General features: G+C 41.4%; 1 protein-coding gene and 1 long non-coding RNA gene across 4 annotated transcripts in view; one reads left to right on the top strand and one right to left on the bottom strand.

The window, feature by feature from the left end:
- LOC144312076 (uncharacterized) overlaps positions 1–17970 on the bottom strand; it is a 69845-nt gene extending 51875 nt beyond the window's left edge. Inside the window, exon 1 of one of the 2 annotated variants that reach the window (XR_013377522.1) lies at positions 17381–17970. This is a non-coding gene — a long non-coding RNA (uncharacterized LOC144312076). The remainder of the gene's footprint in view (positions 1–17380) is intronic. The other variant, XR_013377523.1, reaches the window with a different exon arrangement.
- Positions 11923–20215, top strand: part of ACTN2 (actinin alpha 2) — a 66581-nt gene continuing 58288 nt past the window's right edge. The window contains exon 1 of one of the 2 annotated variants that reach the window (XM_077894389.1): positions 11923–12126. In XM_077894389.1, the coding sequence (XP_077750515.1) occupies positions 12001–12126 (126 nt within the window). In that variant the 5' untranslated portion in view covers positions 11923–12000. The remainder of the gene's footprint in view (positions 12127–20215) is intronic. The other variant, XM_077894388.1, reaches the window with a different exon arrangement.

Raw genomic sequence — 20215 nt, 5'->3', positions numbered from 1 at the left:
GAAATAATGCAAGTAAGCAAGTTAAAAAACTTTTTTTTATTTTTATTTTTTGGTGTTCTTCAATTGATTCCTATAGTGAATAGAAGTTGGACTAGCTAACATCTAATAGATCTGAAATTCCTCAGTTTCTATGAATCTAAAAGTTACTAACATATCAAAATGGCCTCAGTATATGTATTCAGGAAAAGAATGAACACGTAATTCACAATGTTAGTTATTATCTTATACAATCAATATAACATCAATTTAAGGAGCGCCTAGGTGGCTCAGTCGGTTGAGTGTCTGACTTGGTTTTGGCTCAGGTCATGATCTCAGAATCCTGGGATCGAGCCTTACATAGGGCTCCATGCTCAATGGGGAGTCTACTTGAGATTCTCTTTGCCTAGTAGTGGTTAACAACAGTCCTGGGTTCAACTTCTGGTTTTATCAACTATTAGTCATACCATCTTAAGCAAATCACTTAATTTCTGTAAGCCACAGCTTTCTCCTGTGTGAATGGGGATGGCTATATTTACATCAGACATAAGGTTTTTGTGATGTAATGTGTGTGTTCCTGGCACAAAGCAATTAAAAGTGTTGACTATATTTTTTAGTTGTTTTTTTTTTTTGGGGGGGGGGGGGAGTATCAGGTGTAATTGGTATTCCAAACTGTAAGATTTCTAGAAGTATATAATCCAGTAAGATTATGTATAATTATTTATGATTCAAGGCAGTATTTGTTAGTTACATATCTAAAGGTTACTTAAGAATGCAGAGGTGAGTCACTTTGGGCTGCAATTAGCAGGGGTTGTTTTAGAAGAGAAGGCATTTTTTTTTTTTTTTTTTTTTTCACTTTTAAAAGATTTTATTTATTTAAGAAAGAGTATGAGCAGGGATCCCTAGGTGGCGCAGCGGTTTGGCGCCTGCCTTTGGCCCAGGGCGCGATCCTGGAGACCCTGGATCGAATCCCACGTCGGGCTCCCGGTGCATGGAGCCTGCTTCTCCCTCTGCCTGTGTCTCTGCCTCTCTCTCTCTCTCTGTGAGACTATCATAAATAAATAAAAATTAAAAAAAAAGAAAGAGTATGAGCAGGAGTTGGGGGCAGATTTTCTGTTGAGTGGGGAGCCCGACGTGGGGCTCGATCTCAGGATCTCTGCCCAAGATCATGACCTGAGCTCAAGTCGAATGCTTAACTGACTCAGCTACCCAGGTGCCTCTAAAGAAAAACCTTTGTTAGATGGGCCTCCAAACACAGGCAGAATTGTGAGATATTGAAAGAACTACCATCAGCAGATGCTAAACCAGTATAGATTGTGAGGCAACAGAGAAATAAACAGTTAATTTTTAAAACACTTTTATTGAGATATATGGCATCAGATAAACTACACATATTTAGAATGTACAATTTGATACATTTTGCCGTATGTGTACCCGCATGACACCATCATTGCAATCTAGGTGATGATGTCGAACACCCAGATAGTTTTCTTGTGCCGCTTGGTAACCCTCCATTCCCAGCCTAGCTTGCATTTTCTAGAACTTTATATAAATGGGCAGAACCTCTTTTATAGGCTCTTTTATGTCTGCTTTTTTTATATTCAGCATAATTATTTTGAGAGAGTTCTTTTCTTTTTATTGCTAAATAGTATTCTATTTATGACTTTACCACAACTGTTTATCCATTCTCCCATGGATGCACATTTGGGCTATTTCCAGTTTTTGGTTACTGCAAATAAAGCTGCTATGAACATTTGTGTCCAAGTGTTGATATGGACACATGCTTTCTTTTCTCTTGAATAGAACACCTTGAGTGGAATTGCTGAGTCGTATGTAGGCATATGTTTAACTTTTTAAGAAGCTGACAAACTTTTCCAAGCCGTTGTGACATTTGACATTTCCACTGACAGTGCATGAGAATTTGAATTCCTCCATATCCCTGCCAACATTTGATGTGTTCAGATTTCTTGATTTTAGATAATTTTATAAGTATCTCATCATTGTTTTAATTTGCATCTAATGGCCACTGATGTTGAGCATCATTCCACACACTCAGTTGCCATTAGTTACTCTATTCTATTTGATGAATTACCTGTTCACAGCTTTGTCTATCTTTTCACCAAATTGATCATTTCCTTACTGTTGCACAGAGTTTTAAATATACTATTTGATATAAGTTTGTGGTTAGATATGTGATTTGCAAATGATTTTACTATTTTTCCACAATACTGAGTTCAATTTGCCAATAATTGTTGAGGAGTTTTGCATCTGTGTTAATCAGGAAAATTGGTCTGTAATTTTCTTTCTTTTTTTTTAAGATTTTATTTATTTATTCATGAGAGACCTAGAGAGAGAGACAGATACATAGGCAGAAGGAGAAGCAGGCTCCTTGGGACTCGATCCCAAGACCCCGGGATCACAACCTGAGCCACAGGCAGATGCTCAACCACTGAGACACCCAGGTGCCTCTATAATTTTTTTCTTATTTTTTTTTCCTTTTTTTTTTTTTTTTTTTTTGCCTGGATTTGGTACTCAGGTAATGCTGGCTTCATAAAATGAATTGGGAAATGTTCCTTCCTCTTCTGTTTTCTGGAAGAGACTGTAGGATTGGAGTTATTTCTTCTTTAAATTTTGTTAGAATTTTTTAATGACGCCAGCTGGGCCTGGAGATTTCTGAATACATTTTATTTTTGCACATTGATCTTGTATCCTGCAACACTGATTAATTCACTTATTAGTCTAGAAGCTTTTCTGAAAAACTCACTGAATATCCTACATAGATGATCATTGGGAATAAATGGTTTTACTTCTTTTCTTCCAAACTGGATGACTTTTTTGTTTCTTGACTGATTGCCTTGGCTAGAATGACCAGTACAGCGTTGAATAAAACCTGTGGTAGTAGACATAATGTTTTCTTCCTGATTCATTTTTTATTTTAGCCTTCAATTTTTTAACAGTAAGTATGATGTTAGCTATAGTTGTTTTGCTTTTTTGTTTTTGGTTTTAGGTGTCCTTTATTAGGTTCAGGAAGTTTCTTTATAATTCACTTTGCTAAAAGTTTTATTGGTAATGGATGCTGGATTTCGTCAAATGCCTTTTCATATCTATTGAGGTTTCTCTTTTTGAGTCAGCTAACATGGTGAATTAAATCAATCAATTTTTCAATTAAAAATAGAAATACCATACAAAGCAATTCTGCTTCTGGGTATTTATCTAAAGAAAATGAAAACACTGATTTGAAAAGACATATGCACCCCTTGTTCATTGCAGGATCATTTACAATAGTCAAGATATGAAGACAACCTAAGTGTCCATTGATAGATGAATGGTTAAAGTAGATGTGATATCTATCTATGTATCTATCTATCTATCATCTATCTATCTATCTATCATCGTTATATATAATACAACATATGCATTCTATTACACAACTATGAAAAGGATGCAATCTTACCACTTATGACAATGCGGATGAACCTAGTGGGTATTATGCTAAGTGAAATAAATCAGAGAAGACAAATACTATATGATTTTATTCACATGTGGAATCTAAAATCAAAACAAAACAGAGACAGTCATAAATATAGAAAACAAACTGTTGGTTGCCAGAATGGAAGGGGGTGGGGTATATGTGAAATAGGTGAAGGGAATTAAGAGGTACAAACTTCAGTTTTCTTTTTTTTTTACGTGTCATTTATTTATTTTAAAGATCTGTCTATTTGAGAGAGAGAGAGCAAGTGGGAGAAGGGGCAGGAGAGGGAGAGAGAATCCCAAGCCAACTTCCCACTGAACATGGAGCCTGATGTGGCTAGATTTCATGATCCAGAGATCATGACCTGAGCTGAAATCAAGAGTCGATGCTCAACTGATTGAGCTACCCAGGCACCCCTATTTTTTAAAAGTGGACTCCATGCCAATATGGTGCTGGAACTCATGACCCCGAGATCAAGAACCACATGCTCCACCAACTGAGCTAGCAAGGTGCCCCCAAACTTCAGTTTTAAAACAATAAGTCAACAGATATAAAGGGTAGTACAGGGAATATAGTCAATAAGACTGCAATAACCGTATATGGACACATGGTCAAATACACTTATCATGGTGATCATTTCATAATGTATATAAATGTTGCATCACAATGTCATACTGCTGAAACTAATGTAATATAGTATGTTGACTATACTTCAAATAAATAAATAAATAAATAAATAAATAAATAAATAGGATAAGATTTTGAATATTTAAACTAGTCCTGAATTTCCTGGAATCAATTCCATTTGATCATCATGGATCTAAGTTGCTAAAATTTTTTTGAGAATGTTTGCATTTATTTTTATAAAAGACATTGATCTGTAGCTTTCTTGTAATGTTTTAATCTATCTATGGCATCAGACTAACATTGGTCTTATAGCACAAGTTGGAAAGTAGTTCTTTCTCTTCGACTTCCTGGTTGTGTATAGCTGGTATGATATCTTTCTTAAATGTTTGATAAAATTTACCACTGAATGCAAGTTGGCCTTAAGTAATTTTATGTGTGTTGGGGCTAGGGTGAGATGGGAGAGGTTTTAAACTACTAGTTGAGTTTATTTAATAGATATAGGGCTATTCAGAATTTTTATTCTTCTTGATCTAGCTTTGGTAATTTGCGTCATTAAAGGAATTGGTTAATTTCCTCTAAGCTGTTGAATTTATTGATATACAGTTGTTAGTAATATTCACATAGTATTCCTTTAATATCTCTAGAATCTGTAATGATGTCACCTCTTTTATTCCTAAAATAGATAATTTATGTTCTTTTTTCCCCCTATAATCGGTGTGGCTTTTAATGTATCAATTTTATTGATCTCCTTAAAGAGAGTTTTAGTGTAGACTTATTGATTCTATTAATTTTCCTCTACTAGATTTCTGTTCTGCTTATTTTCTTGATTTCTGCTTTGATCCTTATTATTTCCTTCTTTTGCTTACTTTGAGTCTACCCTCTTTTTCTTTCTCTAGTATTTTATATTGGAAGTTTGAGGTCATTAATGTAAGATCATTCTTTTCTAATTTAGGCACTTCATGCTATAAATTTTCCAGTAAGTACTATTTCAGTGACACCCCACAACATCTGATCTATTGTGTTTTCATTTTAATTCAGCTAAAAAATACTTTATAATATCTCTTTTAATTTCTCCTTTGATTTTGAGGTTACCTAGGTGTTATTGAATTTCTAAACATCTGGGGATTTTCTACATCCTTTGGCTACTTATTTCTAATTTAATTCTATTGTGATCTAAAAGCATACTTCGTAAGACTTGTATCCTTTTAACTTTATTGAGACTTGTTTTATGGCCCTAAATATGACCTACCTTGCTGCTCATGATGGTTTTCCACAATTCCCCAGTTTCATGGAGGTGATGCAAAGGGCTCATAATGGAAGCCTGCTCACACAGTGGGTTACCATTAGAAGAGAGGAACTCTAAACTTGGGGATTCATGACTTTAATAGCAAGCAGTAGCAAGAATCCTCATTGTTTAAGGGTAGACACTCCCTCATCTGTCAAGGCTGTTCATTGCAAATACAATTTTGAGCAACAGCTTAGATAAACTCCTGCCAGGATCCTGCAATTTTGGCATACCTGCAAGAATATATGGGCATCCTTAGGACCCACAGTGGATTGCCCCTCTAATGATATCACTGAAGCTCTTTCATTCTTTTTGGTTTGTTTTTTTCTGTCTGTATGTTGGACAGTTTCTATTTCTATGCTTTCAAATTCATTAATCTTTTCTTCTGCAATATCTAACCTGCACTTAATTCCATACAGTGTATTCTTCATCTAAGATATGGTAGTTTTAATCTCTAAAAGTTTCATTCCAGTCTTTAAGAAAATATCTTCCATGTTTCTATTTAACTTTTTTTTTTAATTCTTTTTAATTTTTATTTATTTATGATAGTCACAGAGAGAGAGAGAGAGAGAGAGAGAGAGAGAGGCAGAGACACAGGCAGAGGGAGAAGCAGGCTCCATGCACCGGGAGCCTGACGTGGGATTCGATCCCGGGTCTCCAGGATCGCGCCCTGGGCCAAAGGCAGGCACCAAACCGCTGCGCCACCCAGGGATCCCTCTATTTAACTTTTTGAATATGAAGAACACAAGTGTAATAACTGTTTTTAATGTCCTTGTCTGGTAGCTAACTTCTGTGTCATGCCTGGGTCAGTTTTGATTGATTGTTATTCTCCCTATCATGGGTTATGTTTTTCTGCCTCTTTCACATGTGGGAATCTTTGATTGCTTGCCAGATAACGTGGTTTTAACATTGCTGGGTGCTGGATGTTTTTCTATTTCTACAAATCCTCTTGATGTAGTTCAGTTTCTTGGAAACAATGAAGTCACTTAGAAACAAGTTACTTGGAAACATTTTTATCCTTTTAGATTTGGCTTTTGTGACTTTATGATTGCTTAATGATTTGCTAGGCTGGGTTAGAGCAGTGCTCATTCATTCTAAGAATAATTAATTCCACACTACAGAGGCAAAACCTTCCTAAGTACTCTGACCACTGCTCTGTGAACTATGATTTTTTTGTAGTCCTGTGGTTAGCACAGGCTCCCACCTGGCCCTGTGTGAATGCTATGCACTGTTCCCCCTACTCCTTTCAGATGGCTGTTTCCCTGGACTTGGGTGCTTTCCTCACAATCATGCTCTGCTCAGAACTCTCTCTGTGGCTCTCTCCACTCTGATACCCTATACTGTAAATACTAGCTGCACTTCTGCCCAGATTCTCAGTCAGCTTCATCTCCTCAACTCTGGGCATCCCTTCGACCTTACCTCAATGTTCTGGCCTACAAGCTCTCTCAAGGCTATAGATTGAGGCCATTTGACAACTCTCCTCATTTATTTCCCATCTCTGGGATTCCTATACTTCATTCTCTGAAGTCCAATGTCTTGAAAACAATGTTTCATTCATGTATTTTTTTTAACTGAATCAGAAGAGGTGATACCAGTCCTCATTTACTCTATCCAGTCCAAAAGTAGAAGTCTCCTTATTAATATCTTGACTTAAGTTATTATTTCTTCAAATATTTTTTCTGTCCTTCCACTTCAGAACTCCAATTACACAGACACAGGCTGCTCAACACCCTTTTTGAACTTGGCCACAGTAACTTCTTGTAAGATACATCCACGAAGGCAAGAGAAACAAAAGCAAAAATGAACTATTGGGACTTCATCCAAGAAGATGAAGATATCTTCACTTCAAGATAAGAAGCTTTTGCACAGCAAAGGATCCAGTCAACAAAACTAAAAGACAAACTACAGAATGGGAGAAGATATTTGCAAATGACGTATCAGATAAAGGGCTAGTATCCAAGATCTATAAAGAACTTACTAAACTCAACAGCAAAGAAACAAACAATCCAATCATGAAATGGGCAAAAGACATGAAGAGAAATCTCACAGAGGAAGACATAGACATGGCCAACATGCACATGAAAAAATGCTCCGCATCACTTGCCATCAGGGAAATACAAATCAAAACCACAATGAGATACCACCTCATACCAGTGAGAATGGGGAAAATTAACAAGGCAGGAAACCACAAATGTTGGAGAGGATGTGGAGAAAAGGGAACCCTCTTACACTGTTGGTGGGAATGTGAACTGGTGCAGCCACTCTGGAAAACTGTGTGGAGGTTCCTCAAAGAGTTAAAAATAGACCTGCCCTACGACCCAGCAATTGCCCTGCTGGGGATTTACCCCAAAGATACAGATGCAGTGAAACGCCGGGACACCTGCACCCCGATGTTTCTAGCAGCAATGTCCACAATAGCCAAACTGTGGAAGGAGCCTCGGTGTCCATCGAAAGATGAATGGATAAAGAAGATGTGGTTTATGTATATAATGGAATATTCCTCAGCCTTTAGAAATGACAAATACCCACCATTTGCTTCGACATGGATGGAACTGGAGGGTATTATGCTGAGTGAAATAAGTCAATCGGAGAAGGACAAACATTATATGTTCTCATTCATTTGGGGAATATAAAAAATAGTGAAAGGGAATAAAGGGGAAAGGAGAAAAAATAAGTGGGAAATATCAGAAAGGGAGACAGAACATGAGAGACTCCTAACTCTGGGAAGTAAACACGGAGTGGTGGAAAGGGAGATGGGCAGGGGATGGGGGTGACTGGGTGACGGTCACTGAGTGGGGCACTTGATGGGATGACCACTGGGTGTTATGCTATATGTTGGCAAATTGAACTCCAATTTTAAAAAAATGTAAATTAATTAATTAATTAATAGGATAGATTATAAAAAAAAAAGAAAAAGATACAAGGCTGCTTAAGGTTTTCCCACATGCCACTGATTCTGTGCTTATTTTTAAAAACTCTTTTCCTCTCTGAGTTTCATATTGGATTATTTCTATTGCTATGTTTTCAAGTTCATTCATCTTATCTTATAATTAATGTTTGCCCCATAATTAAACAGGTTCAGCATATTTTTATTTTTTAATTTTTTCCATTTGGTGTTTTTTAAACTTAGATATTATAATTTTCATCTCCATTCAATTTAGGTGTTTTTTTTTTAAATCTTCCATATCTCTAGAACATGTTAAAATTTTCCTCTAGCTTCTTGAACATATAAATATATGGAATTCAGAGATAATTACTGGTAAAGCTCTTTTCCACTCTGTCATTTTTTACTGTTCTCATTAGGGATCTTTCCTGATTCTTTGCACATCTGCTAATATTTGATAGGTGCCAGAAATTGCAAATTTTACTTTGGTTTATAAGTATTTTTTTTAAGATTTTTTATTTATTTATTCATGAGAGACACAGAGAGAGAGAGAGAGAGGCAGAGACACAGGCAGAGGGAGAAGCAGGCTCCATGCAGGGAGCCCGACACGGGACTCGATCCCGGGACCCCAGGATCACACCCCGGGCTGAAGGTGGCGCTAAACCGCTGAGCCACCGGGGCTGCCCTTACTTTGGTTTAAAGGTTGAATGTTTTTGTATTCCTATAGACATTTTTAAAAAAAGATTTATTTGTTTGTTTGAGAGAGAGAGAAAGACAGAGGGAGGCAGGAAGGGTAGAGGGAGAGGTAGAGAGAGAATCCCGAGTAGATACCTGGCTGAGCATGAATCCAGATGTGGGGCTTGACCTCATCACCCAGAGATCATGACATGAGCCAAAATGAAGAGTTGGACACTTAACTGACTGAACCACCCAGGCACCCCTCCTATAGACCTTTTAAAAAAGATTTTATTTATTTATTTATGAGAGATACAGAGAGAGGCAGAGACATAGGCAGAAGGAGAAGTAGGCTCCCTGTGGGGAGCCCAATGTGAGACTCGATCCCTGGACCACCGGATTACTACTTGAGCCAAAGGTAGATGCTCAACTACTGAGCCTCCCAGGTGCCCCTCCTATAGCAGACATTTTTGAGCTTTGTTCTGGGACATAGTTCAGTGACTTGGAAACAATTTGATCCTTTTGGGTCTTTTTTTTTTTAGCTTTTTCAGGCAGGTCCAGTAAATGATATAATTGATATAATTTAGTTTGGGGTAATATCCCCCTGCTCTGAATACCCCATCTGGTGCTCTGTGAATTATGAAGTTTTTCACTCTGGCTAATGGAAACAGGAATTATTCCAGGCCCTTTAGGAGTTCCAAGGACTATTCCTTCTAGTTCTTTTGGGTGCTTCCTGTCCTCAGATATTTTTCTCCCATGCACTCACTGATCAGACTAAAGGGGCAGTCTCCGAAAATCTCCAGCATTTGTCTTTGCAGTTCTCTCCTCTCTGTAATTTGCCTTGCAAATTCTAGCTGCCTTGGTTTCTCTGAACGAGTTTTGGGAGACCACTGAGCTATGCCCAGGTCTGCCTTTATTGATTGCATCTTAGAAACTTTCTCCATGCAATAAAGGGGGCAATCATAGTGCTCATATTTCTTTCTTTCCTCCATCATCCTTCTTTGATTGATAACCAATGTCTTGAAAATTTTTATTTCATATATATTTGTTTGGCAGATTTGGGGTATTTCAGGAAGGAAGATAAATCTAGTTCCTTTTATTCCACCTCATCGGCAACCTGAAGTCCCTACGGTTTATTTTCAAGACTAAGATTAACCGTTTTTATAATTGTTGATACAATTTCTAATGGTTAAAATCTCATGATAAACTTTTTTTCTTTAAAGATTTTATTTATTTATTCATAGAGAGAGAGAGAGAGAGAGGCAGAGACATAGGTGGAGGGAGAAACAGGCTCCCTGCGGGGGGGCCTGATGTGGGACTTGATCCCAGGACCCCAGAATCACAGCCTGAGCTAAAGGCAGACACTCAACCACTGAGCAACCCAGGTGCCCCAGTGATATATTTTTTCGAAGAGTGTGATTTTAATACAAAATATAAACTTAAAATTTTAAATTAAGTCCAGGCAAATTAGCTCAGTCACTGTTTCCAAGAATGCTTATTTTTTCGACAGATGTTTGAGCACCTACTATGTAGTAGACTTTCTTCTAGTTGCTGGGAATTATAGCTACGAACAAGACAAAATCCCTGCTCTCATGGAGTTCGTGTTTTGGCGAGTATGTTTTTCAACATGTTAATTCAACGTATATGCTAATTTGTCAGTCTTTTTTCAAAAAGCTCAAAACAATAAAACTAAGTGATATACACATTCTAAGGAACAATGATAAATCCAGGTATAGTTTCAGCCTGAAACATGTTAACAAATTGAAAGCTCTTGAACCACAAATAGTTGTGTAGCACCAATGGGCAACTTTCATTCAATTTGGACTTAAATTTCAGAAGGCAGGTGCCTTGCCTCTAGATCCTTAGTGCCTCAGAAAGTCTGGATTACAGTGGGTACGTAATAAATATGTGATGAAAAAATTTCAACCTACTTGTCTCAAAGGACTTCGACTTCCGGGCATAACTGACAGGGAGTAGCTAACCAGAACCACAGGGATGAAAATGCTTCTGTGCAATGTATCACCGTGAGATGGAAGTGTAACCTGAAGCTGGCTGCTTGTCCTCCATTGTCAGTTCTTTTAAATTTATGACTGGCAGGTGAGAGCTGATACTTCCCGCCTTTGGTTTGCTTCCTGACATTTTATTTTATTTTAAAGATTTTATTTATTTATTCGAGAGAGAGAGAGAGAGAGAGGCAGACACAGGCAGAGGGAGAAACAGGCTCCATGCAGGGAGCCCGACGTGGGACTCGATCCAGGGACCCCAGGATCACGCCCTGGGCTGAAGGCAGGCGCTAAACTGCTGAGCCACCCAGGGATCCCCGCTTCCTGACATTTTAAAATGGTTGATCCGAGCTCTTGCCTTGATTTCCCCAGGTGAGGGAGGGGAGAAGGGATCCTGTAACTTCTAAACTTGACTTTTCAGGGGTGTAGGTGCATGACATTTATGGAAATATGTGGAAAACGTGAAGATGCAAATGGTATATGGAAATGGTAATGGATATGGATGCGCTGGAGGTGGTCGGGGATCCAGGCCCAGGGCGTCCTCGCCCGGCTCTCCCCGGGCCGGTGTACACCCATCCCCCCACCTCCCCAGTTACCGGACCGAGGCGCCAGCAGGCCAATCCCACCGCGAGCCAGAAGGGTAAGTGGGAGGCGTGGGCTGGTGCAAGCAGGCTCAGCTCGCGACCAAGGAGGTTTGCTGCAGCGGCACGAGCGGGGACCCCCGCGCCCCGCGCCCCGGCCGGGGCCCTCCAGCTCGCCCGCGGGCCCGCGGAGCCCGGAGCGGCGGGGGCGGGGCGGGGCGGGGCGGGGCGGGGCGGGCCGGGCCACGTGACGGGCGGCGCGGGTATTAAGCGGCGCGGCGGGCGGGCGCGGGAGCTGGTGCTTCGCCGCGAGCCAGCGTCTAGGCGAGCCGCCTCGAGAGCAGCCGCGGAAGGTCGCCCCGCGCCGCCGCCCGCCGCCCGCCGCCCGCGCCCCGCCGCCCGCGCCCCGCCGGCCCGTCCGTCCGTCCGTCGGTCCGCCCGCCCGCCCGTCCGTCCGAGCCCCGCGCGCCCCGCCGCGACCCCGGCCCCCGAGCGCCATGAACCAGATAGAGCCCGGCGTGCAGTACAACTACGTGTACGACGATGACGAGTACATGATCCAGGAGGAGGAGTGGGACCGCGACCTGCTGCTCGACCCGGCCTGGGAGAAGCAACAGAGGAAGGTCAGGCTCGGCCCGCGTGTCCGTGTGTCCGGGTCCCGCGGGGGTCGCGCTGCCCCGCGTGCGCTGGCGCCCCGGGGCCCCTCAGCTCGGGGCGCGTGCGGGGCCGAGACCACGACGGGCGTCCTGCGCCCTCGTACCTGACCTGAGAGCCCCGAGGGGCGCCGCGCCCCCCGCCGCGCCCCCCGCCGTGCTGGCGCCCCAGCCCGCCTTAGGCCGCATCCCCGCGAGTCTGCGCTGGGCCCTGAGCCCCTGAGGCCGTGACCTTGGCCGCAGCGGCCGTCCTTGGGTACTTGGCTCGCTCGTTCGCCCCGTCCTGTCTCTCCTCGAATGAAAGAGGTCGGGTGAACCCCAGTGTCCTTCCAACTCCCTCAGGATTGCCCAGAGAGCCATTCCAAGTCACTGCTTGAATGTTCTGGGCTCCTAAGGGAGGGATGCTGCGTGAACTCAGACATTCACTCATAAAGTAATAACTGTTTCACACTCTACTTATGGTTCATTGAGGTAAGCACACAGGGACCAGGGAGTCAGCCAGCTCCGAAAGCGCCCTGCCCTTCTTGGTCGGCGCCCTCCGGGAGCCCAACGGAATATTCCGCTATTTCAAGGTTTCTTCTTGGGCCCCTTGGCTAGAACAAGTAGGCAGTGCTCACCAGGAGGCTAAATCCCACCTCCTGTTTGACTGGGCACAGAGCCTGGCAGAGTCAGGCATGCCAGCACAGACAACTTTATGACAGTGTCATGACAAAAGCAAAGTGCCTTACACCCCCCCCCCCATTTATAGGGGGTGCACAGTAGATTTTCCATCTAAGGACCTGCTTTTAAGTGAATGACCTGTTGACCATATGTGTACATGGAGAGTGCTCTGTGTAGCTGCCACTGTGAGTGAGTGTGGACCGTATTGCATGCTGAATTAGTGTATGATGGTCGGGAACTCACACATCCCATACTTTTGTCCCAATGAACAGTGTTAGCTGGAAGGATCTCTCCCTATTTGGATAATTATCAAATAACTGAGCATTATTTTTATATCAAGATCTCTCTTTGGTAAAATACCATTTACTATTACTATCTAATTTGGTGACATTTTGCTCTCCACCTTAGTTTCCTAAAACTTCCACCTTCCCCACCTTGGAAACAAGAGAATGGAAGTGATAAATAGGAATTGAGTCTATAAAGGAAAATAAAATTTCAAACCTTCTACAGTTTTTTTAAATGACATTGTAAGGAAAACACATGGCCTGAGAATTATTAATATGTCATCTGGACTAGCTGACTCATTATCAGCAAGAAGTTAAAAAGTAACTTTAATTTTTAACATGAGTATTTCTCTTTAAAAGATTTTCCCACAGTTTTGATTAATACATTTTTCATGTTGGTTGTTAAACTCCTAAATCTTTGTTTTAAAGGTTGCCTCTTTTTTCTTACAAGAAACAATAAAAAAAGCCAAGAAATTGGATGGGTAATCTCCATCCAATTTTTAGGAGTCCATCATTTTTAGAAGTATAAGTCTGATCACAGTGGTTTCTTTTGGTGTTTTGTTTTTTTTTGTTTTGTTTTGTTTGTTTTACGGTATGAGAGCAGGATAGAGCTGATGTCAATTTCCAAAAGCCACATTGATCTATATCTCCCGTCATATTTTATTTTTTATTGTATTAACAATATTTTTGGATAGAATGGTATTGTAGGTATTGTAAATTTTTAGGTTGGGGATTCCTGTGTGAATATATTATTGTAATTGTACAGCACTTGACATATATTATTGAAAAAATGGATATACTTTCCAATCTCCATTCAAAAGAATACTACAAAGTTTAAAGTGAGAATTCATTTTTTTCCCCTTAAGGTACATTGAGTGTTGTAGTTGCTGGGGGGGCGGGGGGAGTGGTGGGGAGGGAACCCACTGCCCTTGGACACAAATCTGAACAGAGCTAGAAGGTACTCTACTTCTGCTTTTGATATAGAACCTACTCAGGTGAATAAAATAATATTGAACGATGAGCTCAGTGTAGCTAGAGCAGTGGTCTCTATTTATGTCCTATGAGACAAACTGTTGGAACAGGACAAGGCTAAAATACCATTGTTTCTATTGTGGGCTACCTTCTCCACACTCCATTTCAGTGATATGCTGGGTATGAGATCTGTCAACAGATGCTGGTAACACATGATGACGTCTGTAGCATTATAATGGATGCAGTGCCTAATTATATCCACAGTTCAGAGAGTCTCCTGGGCCCTGGTAATCCTTACTCTCGGGTGTGGAATTCCTTGCTACAGAAGGACTTAGAGAAAGTATAGTGCTTTTCTTTTGATGATGATGATTTTTTTTTTTTTTTTTTAGTTTTGGTAAAATAGGTAGAACATGAAATTTACCGTCTTAACCATTTTTAAGTGTGCAGTTCATTAGGGTTAAGTACATTCACACTGCTGCATTATGCAACCAATCTCCTGAACTCTTTTCATTTTGTAAAACTAAACTCTGTATTCCCATTAAATGGTAACTTTACATTCTCTCCTCTCCCGAGCCTCTGGCAACCACCATGCTACTTTCTAGAAAGTCTCCATGAATTTGACTCCTCTAAGGCCTCATATAAGTGGAATCCTACAGTATTTGTCCTTTTATGTCTGGCTCATTTCACTTGACATAATGTTTTCAAGGTCCATTCACGTTATAGCATGGGTCAGAATTTCCTTCTGTTCTAAGGCTGAATGATATTCCGCTGGATGTATATACCACATTTTGTTTATCTGTTTATCCACAGATGAACACACGTGGGCTGCTTTTTGTCTATTGTGAATAACATTGGTGTAAATATCTTTTCATGACCCTGCTTTTCAGGTTGTTTTGTTTTGTTTTGTTTTGTTTTCTTTATACTCAGAAATGAAATTTCTGGATCATGCGGTAATTCCATTTTCAATTTTTTAAGGAAGCTCAGTGCTCTTTTCCAAAAGGAGGCAATTCAGAAGACACTGAATTTAGCCTCAGTATGTACAGGCATTTCCAAGTGCTGCCCTTCTCTTTCAGGGGTGTTTAGTAGCCAGGGGTGGGGCATTGATATTCATGTAAATTAGGCTGTCTTCAGTGGACTTTTGAAACTTCTAGAGCTTTGGTATTTAGAAGCAAGCTCCCCTTGGAACTGAGGAACACGTTCAAACTTCAGTTCAACTGTGAATCCTAATCAGGAGGTGACTTGTCAGAACAGCAATGTTGAATATGTGTGCTATCTCTAAGCACGGGTTGCTGTCCTTCACCCCTCTGGGAGACTAGCACAGGCCTTTTAAGGAAATGACTCTGTTTTGAGACCTAAAGGTTCCTTACGCCCTTAATTTGCATATGGCTACATGATCGATCAACTTCAAAAAATTTTTTTAACCAGTTGTTGGGAGAATAAGAGAGTGGTTCTTTTATTCCACATTCAGAGTTCTTACTGGTTTTAATCATTCCTAGAGAATTTCAGACTCTTCTGCACATTAGTAATTTAGATGAACCGATTAGCCGTTCACCTCAGAATACCTTCTGTTCGTCCTGGCATCCAGGCTAAAATGTCGCCGTGTCGGATCAGGCAGCATGGTAGGACACATGTGGAAGCAGCTGCCCACAGAGTCAAGATTAAATAGAGAGCCCTGGGACCTGAGAACTGCCCCGCCCCCCCACAATGTTCTGTGGAGAGCAGCTGCTAATGAAGGGGTGGCAGGTGAAGGCTTCACCCCTGCACGATGAAATCTGCCTTTGCATGAATTTTTCCGCAGGAGAAAAGGCACGATGTGTTTCAACAAGGTGAATGGTTACCAAAAAGCATGTGAACTTTCTCAGATTCATGAAACCCGGATGAATCTCTGCGCTCCCTTTGTACTCTCTGACCATAATCAAGTCACTAAACCTTCAAGTCCCCATTTATCTAGAAAATAAAGATAAATGATCCCTTTCTTACCTCACCGCATTTTTCATGATCAAATGGTTAAACTAGTGCATGTTGAAGGGGTTCCATACACTGCAGATGTTCAGATGCTATTATCCTTAAGCAGCAAATATTTTTATTAACTGGTGTAACCGTCAGTAGAGAGCTATGCTGGGACTGCTGAGGGATGATGACGCACAGACTTGTTCCTTAGTGACTTTGCTATGGTGTTTTGTGTGTGTGGTAAAATATATATAACCTAAAATTTACCCTTTTAACCATTGTTAGGTGTACAGTTCAGTGACATTAATATATTCATAATATCATGCAACCCTAACCACCACCCTTCTGAACTTTCCCATTGCCCCAAACTGAAACTCTGTGTCTATTAAACACTAACTTCCTATCATTTGATGTACTTTTAAAGAGAAGGTTTATACACTTGCACACTTAGTGCCAGGTGCTAGTTGTGTAAAGAACAAAAGTTATAGGAGGTCAAATCAGGAAAGCCATCATGAGTGAGAACAGTGAGGAAGTAGCTTTGTAGGCTAGTAGGACTTGGGCCAGACCTTAATTTGAGTAGTAACTAAACATTAGCCTAGTGGAGAGAAGAAATGAAAATCGTATTCCTGGCTGGAAAAATAGAGTGAAGAGCTGTTGTGCTATTTTTTTGGGGGGGAGGGATGATGATAAGTGTGATGTCATCATAGTAAGTGTTTGCATCACCCTTTAGCACTATGAAAGCAAATCCCCCTTATTTCCCAGGTCCCCCTCACCACCCTCTGACAAAAGACTGAGGGGACAAGCTCAGAGAGTGAGAGTCTAAAAGGAGAAAGTAGCCAAGGTGGCCAGGCTAGGACGCTTGGGTCCATATTCTTGGATGTATCTGCTGCTTGTGATGTGCTTGAGGGAGTGTGAAGAGGAGACAGGCTTGGCTGAAGCTCACATTGCAGACTGGAATTCATAGAGAAGACAGAGCAGGCCAGTGTATAGTGAACCCAGGACTCGGGGTGAGGGTGGAGCCCTGCAGGTGTTGGAGCTCCAGAGTACTGTGCTTAAAGAAGCAGACTATTAGCAGAATGAGACCAGGAGATGGCAGGCAGAAGCCTGAGATAGGACCCACTGGGTAGAGCGTGAGGATCAGAGCCAGGGACTGGTGGGAGCAATGGTGAGGAAGGCATCAATTTGAGAGTGGTCAGGAGGGATTATGCAAGTATTAAATGGCCCCGTGCTATTCCACGGCGGGCTGTGTATAAATCCAGTTAAGCAGACATGATCCCACCCTGAGAGCTCCTGGGCTAGAAACTCAAGACGGTTATATTGACAAGAAACAAGCAAACTGATGAGCAGAGTCTGTTTACCTCCCAGGAGATAGAAAGCTGCCTGTTCACAGGATTCGTCATCCAGTGCAGGGCGGAGGGGAGGGTGGTAGTCCCTGTGGCCGGCGCTTGAAGGGAGGGCTGATGTTCCAAGGGGACTCTGATGTCTAGAGAAGCATGTTGGTGGGTCGGCGTGGAAAGGCAGCATCTGTTATGAGCCCTATAAGAAACCTCTGTCCCCGGACGGACTGTGGTTCTAAAGAAGCACTTGGCTTGCTGTGGATGATCACAGATGCACACGCTAAAGGCGGAAAAGTCACTCTTTGTCGTCGGACCCTCCCCAGGGCCCTGGGATCTGTCCTGGCGTGTGCCCTGCCCCTTCAGCCAAGTTCACCACCAAAGAAACTTGAACCCCAAAGGAAGCGTCTCCAAGAGTGTGGGAGGACGAATATAATTCTTAGCTGGGAAACTTAATGAGCGCGGCTTCAGAAAGCTGTCAGAAGGCCCTGCAGTCAGTTGCTGCAGCTGGGAGACACCTACGGAAAAGGCGCAGGACTGGAGTGGGTGGGGGAGCCGCCGTGATGAGCAGAGGAGTTGGTACGGAATACGTTGGAGGACAGTCAGAATTGTACCACTGTTTCCCTGGGAACGGTACTAATTCTTCCAGAAAGAACAGAAAGCAGAGATCAGGGGAACGTTTGCTAACTGCTGTGCTAGACCAATTCCGAAGGCAGGAAAATCTTGAGTGCAAGGAATTGGTTTTTCTAAAGGAGCCTGAGGAACCTTTTTTTATACAAACCCCTATCTGAGCACCTGCAGGCTTGCCAGTGTGCCCACCTTCCCCCCCGCCCCCCACCCCCCGCAAACAATTTTCCATGTCAGAAACCAGAAGGTGTTCTGATCTGCAACCCTGCTGAAGAGCAAGATCTAAATGGTCACTCATTCTTTCGTTTGTTTGACTTTTATTACCATCCTGCCAGAGGCTAGGGATAGAGAATTGAGTTGACCCCCTAAGGAGCTTATAGCCTGGTTTAGGAGACAGAAAGTTCAGTGCAAAGTGCAGAGCAGAGACACCCAATTCAGCTAGGCTGGCAAAGGAAAGGCAGAGTATTTCCAGAATGCTCCTCTTATGTGGTTTGCTGTCTTTGTAAATGGAAACATCTTCCTCCCTGGAACCCAGGTGGGATGCTGGGAGTTATCCTTGGTGCCTCCCTTTCCCAACTCTGGTGGAGCCCACATGCTAAAGTCCTTTGGACCCTGCCCCTTCCTCCCATTAAGTACTTTCACGTCTTCAGAGTTTCTGTCTTTCCTGCGTGGATTAGGGATGGGAGCCTCCTGCTTTGTCACCTTTCCACAGCTCATGCTTCTCTAAAGGCTCTTCTCCATGATGCTGGCAGGAGTGATCTTTATGGAACCACAAGCCTGGTCATGGTATTTCCTGCTTAAAGTCCCTCTGTGGTTCTTCATTGTCTTCAGGAGAGAGTTCAATCCTCTTACAGTGGTCTGTGAGGCCAGGTCTGAGCTAGACTCTACTATTCCATCCCCCACCACACACACACAGGTTCAAGGTCCAACCTCACAGAGTGGCCCTCACCGTGTTTGAGTCACTCTTTTGCCTTATACCCAGCCCCTGCTTCCTTGGCCCATTCTGGGATTCTTCCTCAATCAGGCCCCTCCTCCAGGAGGCCAGCCTTCTAGAACATGGGTCACCTGGTGCTGTCATGGTCTCCTCCTTGAGGACTATGAGCAGATGCTCTTCCCAGGTTCCCTAGGGCCACCACTGAGTCTGCTCAGACTCAGTACTCATTTGTAGAATGAGAAAATTATGAGTCCTATTTCTGAAAAGCATTTAGTATGATTAAAAACTTTAAATGTAATAATCAAGAAACTTTTTTTTACAATCTTTTTAATTCCTAGAGCTATATATGTATCACCTCTAATTCATGCTTCTTGTGTAGTGGTTTTAAAAAAGATTTTCTTAAAGCATTTTTCTCAGATCCTCAAAATGAATGCAGTTATCTGACTTAATTCTTATTCTAAGATTAAACCTTCAAAGACAAGCTGTTAATTTAAAAAAATGGAATTTATAGATTTTTGTAATTAAAAAGTCATACATTCAGATTTATTTAAATTGAATGTGTCACTGTATTAATGAACAATTTCTGGTCACCTAAATTTGATTTGAAATGACCTTTTTTTCTCCAGATTGAAAATATTTACCCACTTAATAAAGAAAATTACATTTAGATTCAGATAAGTATAAATTTAAACGCGTGGGTTTTATGTACAAACTATCGTAAAACAAAAAAAAATTTTTTTTTTTGAAAACATGCTGTGCTTCACAGTAGCAGAATTACAAAATAAAGAATAGACATGGGTGATTCGGAAGAGTGTGTGTGTTCCTGAAAAGGAATAAGTCTGAATGCCAAGTCCAAGACTAAGTAGTTATCATGATTTTGCATTGTCTTGCTTTGTTTCTTTATTTTTGTTAGCAAATAAAGGTGTTAGTTATAAGCCTTAGGAATCATTATACATTAAAAGGCATGCAATCTTGGAAAACACTCTCCTTTTTTAGTGATTGTGGGGACCAAATGGACAAGTAGGTAAATATGAGGTTGTTTGGGGGAAATGAGAACTGTATTTAATATGAAACTGTGATCGAGTCTTATATAGACAATTATAATTGAAATTGGCCAATCAAGTAATCCTACCTATTAGAGTCATAAGGAGTCTTTAAGTTATTTCACGATAGTCAAATAAGATGTGAAATAATAGTTATTTTGAAGTTAGGTAATGTCATTGATTTTTATTAAGAATTTTGAGGAATTTTATATTAGGTTGAACCATTTGAAAGCATTTTGACTTCCAAAAATTGCA

This window comes from Canis aureus, chromosome 4 (genome assembly GCF_053574225.1).
Source record: "Canis aureus isolate CA01 chromosome 4, VMU_Caureus_v.1.0, whole genome shotgun sequence".
NCBI lineage: Eukaryota > Metazoa > Chordata > Mammalia > Carnivora > Canidae > Canis > Canis aureus.
The sequence above is the reverse complement of the archived record's forward strand: the minus strand, read 5'-3'. Positions and strand labels throughout refer to the sequence as shown.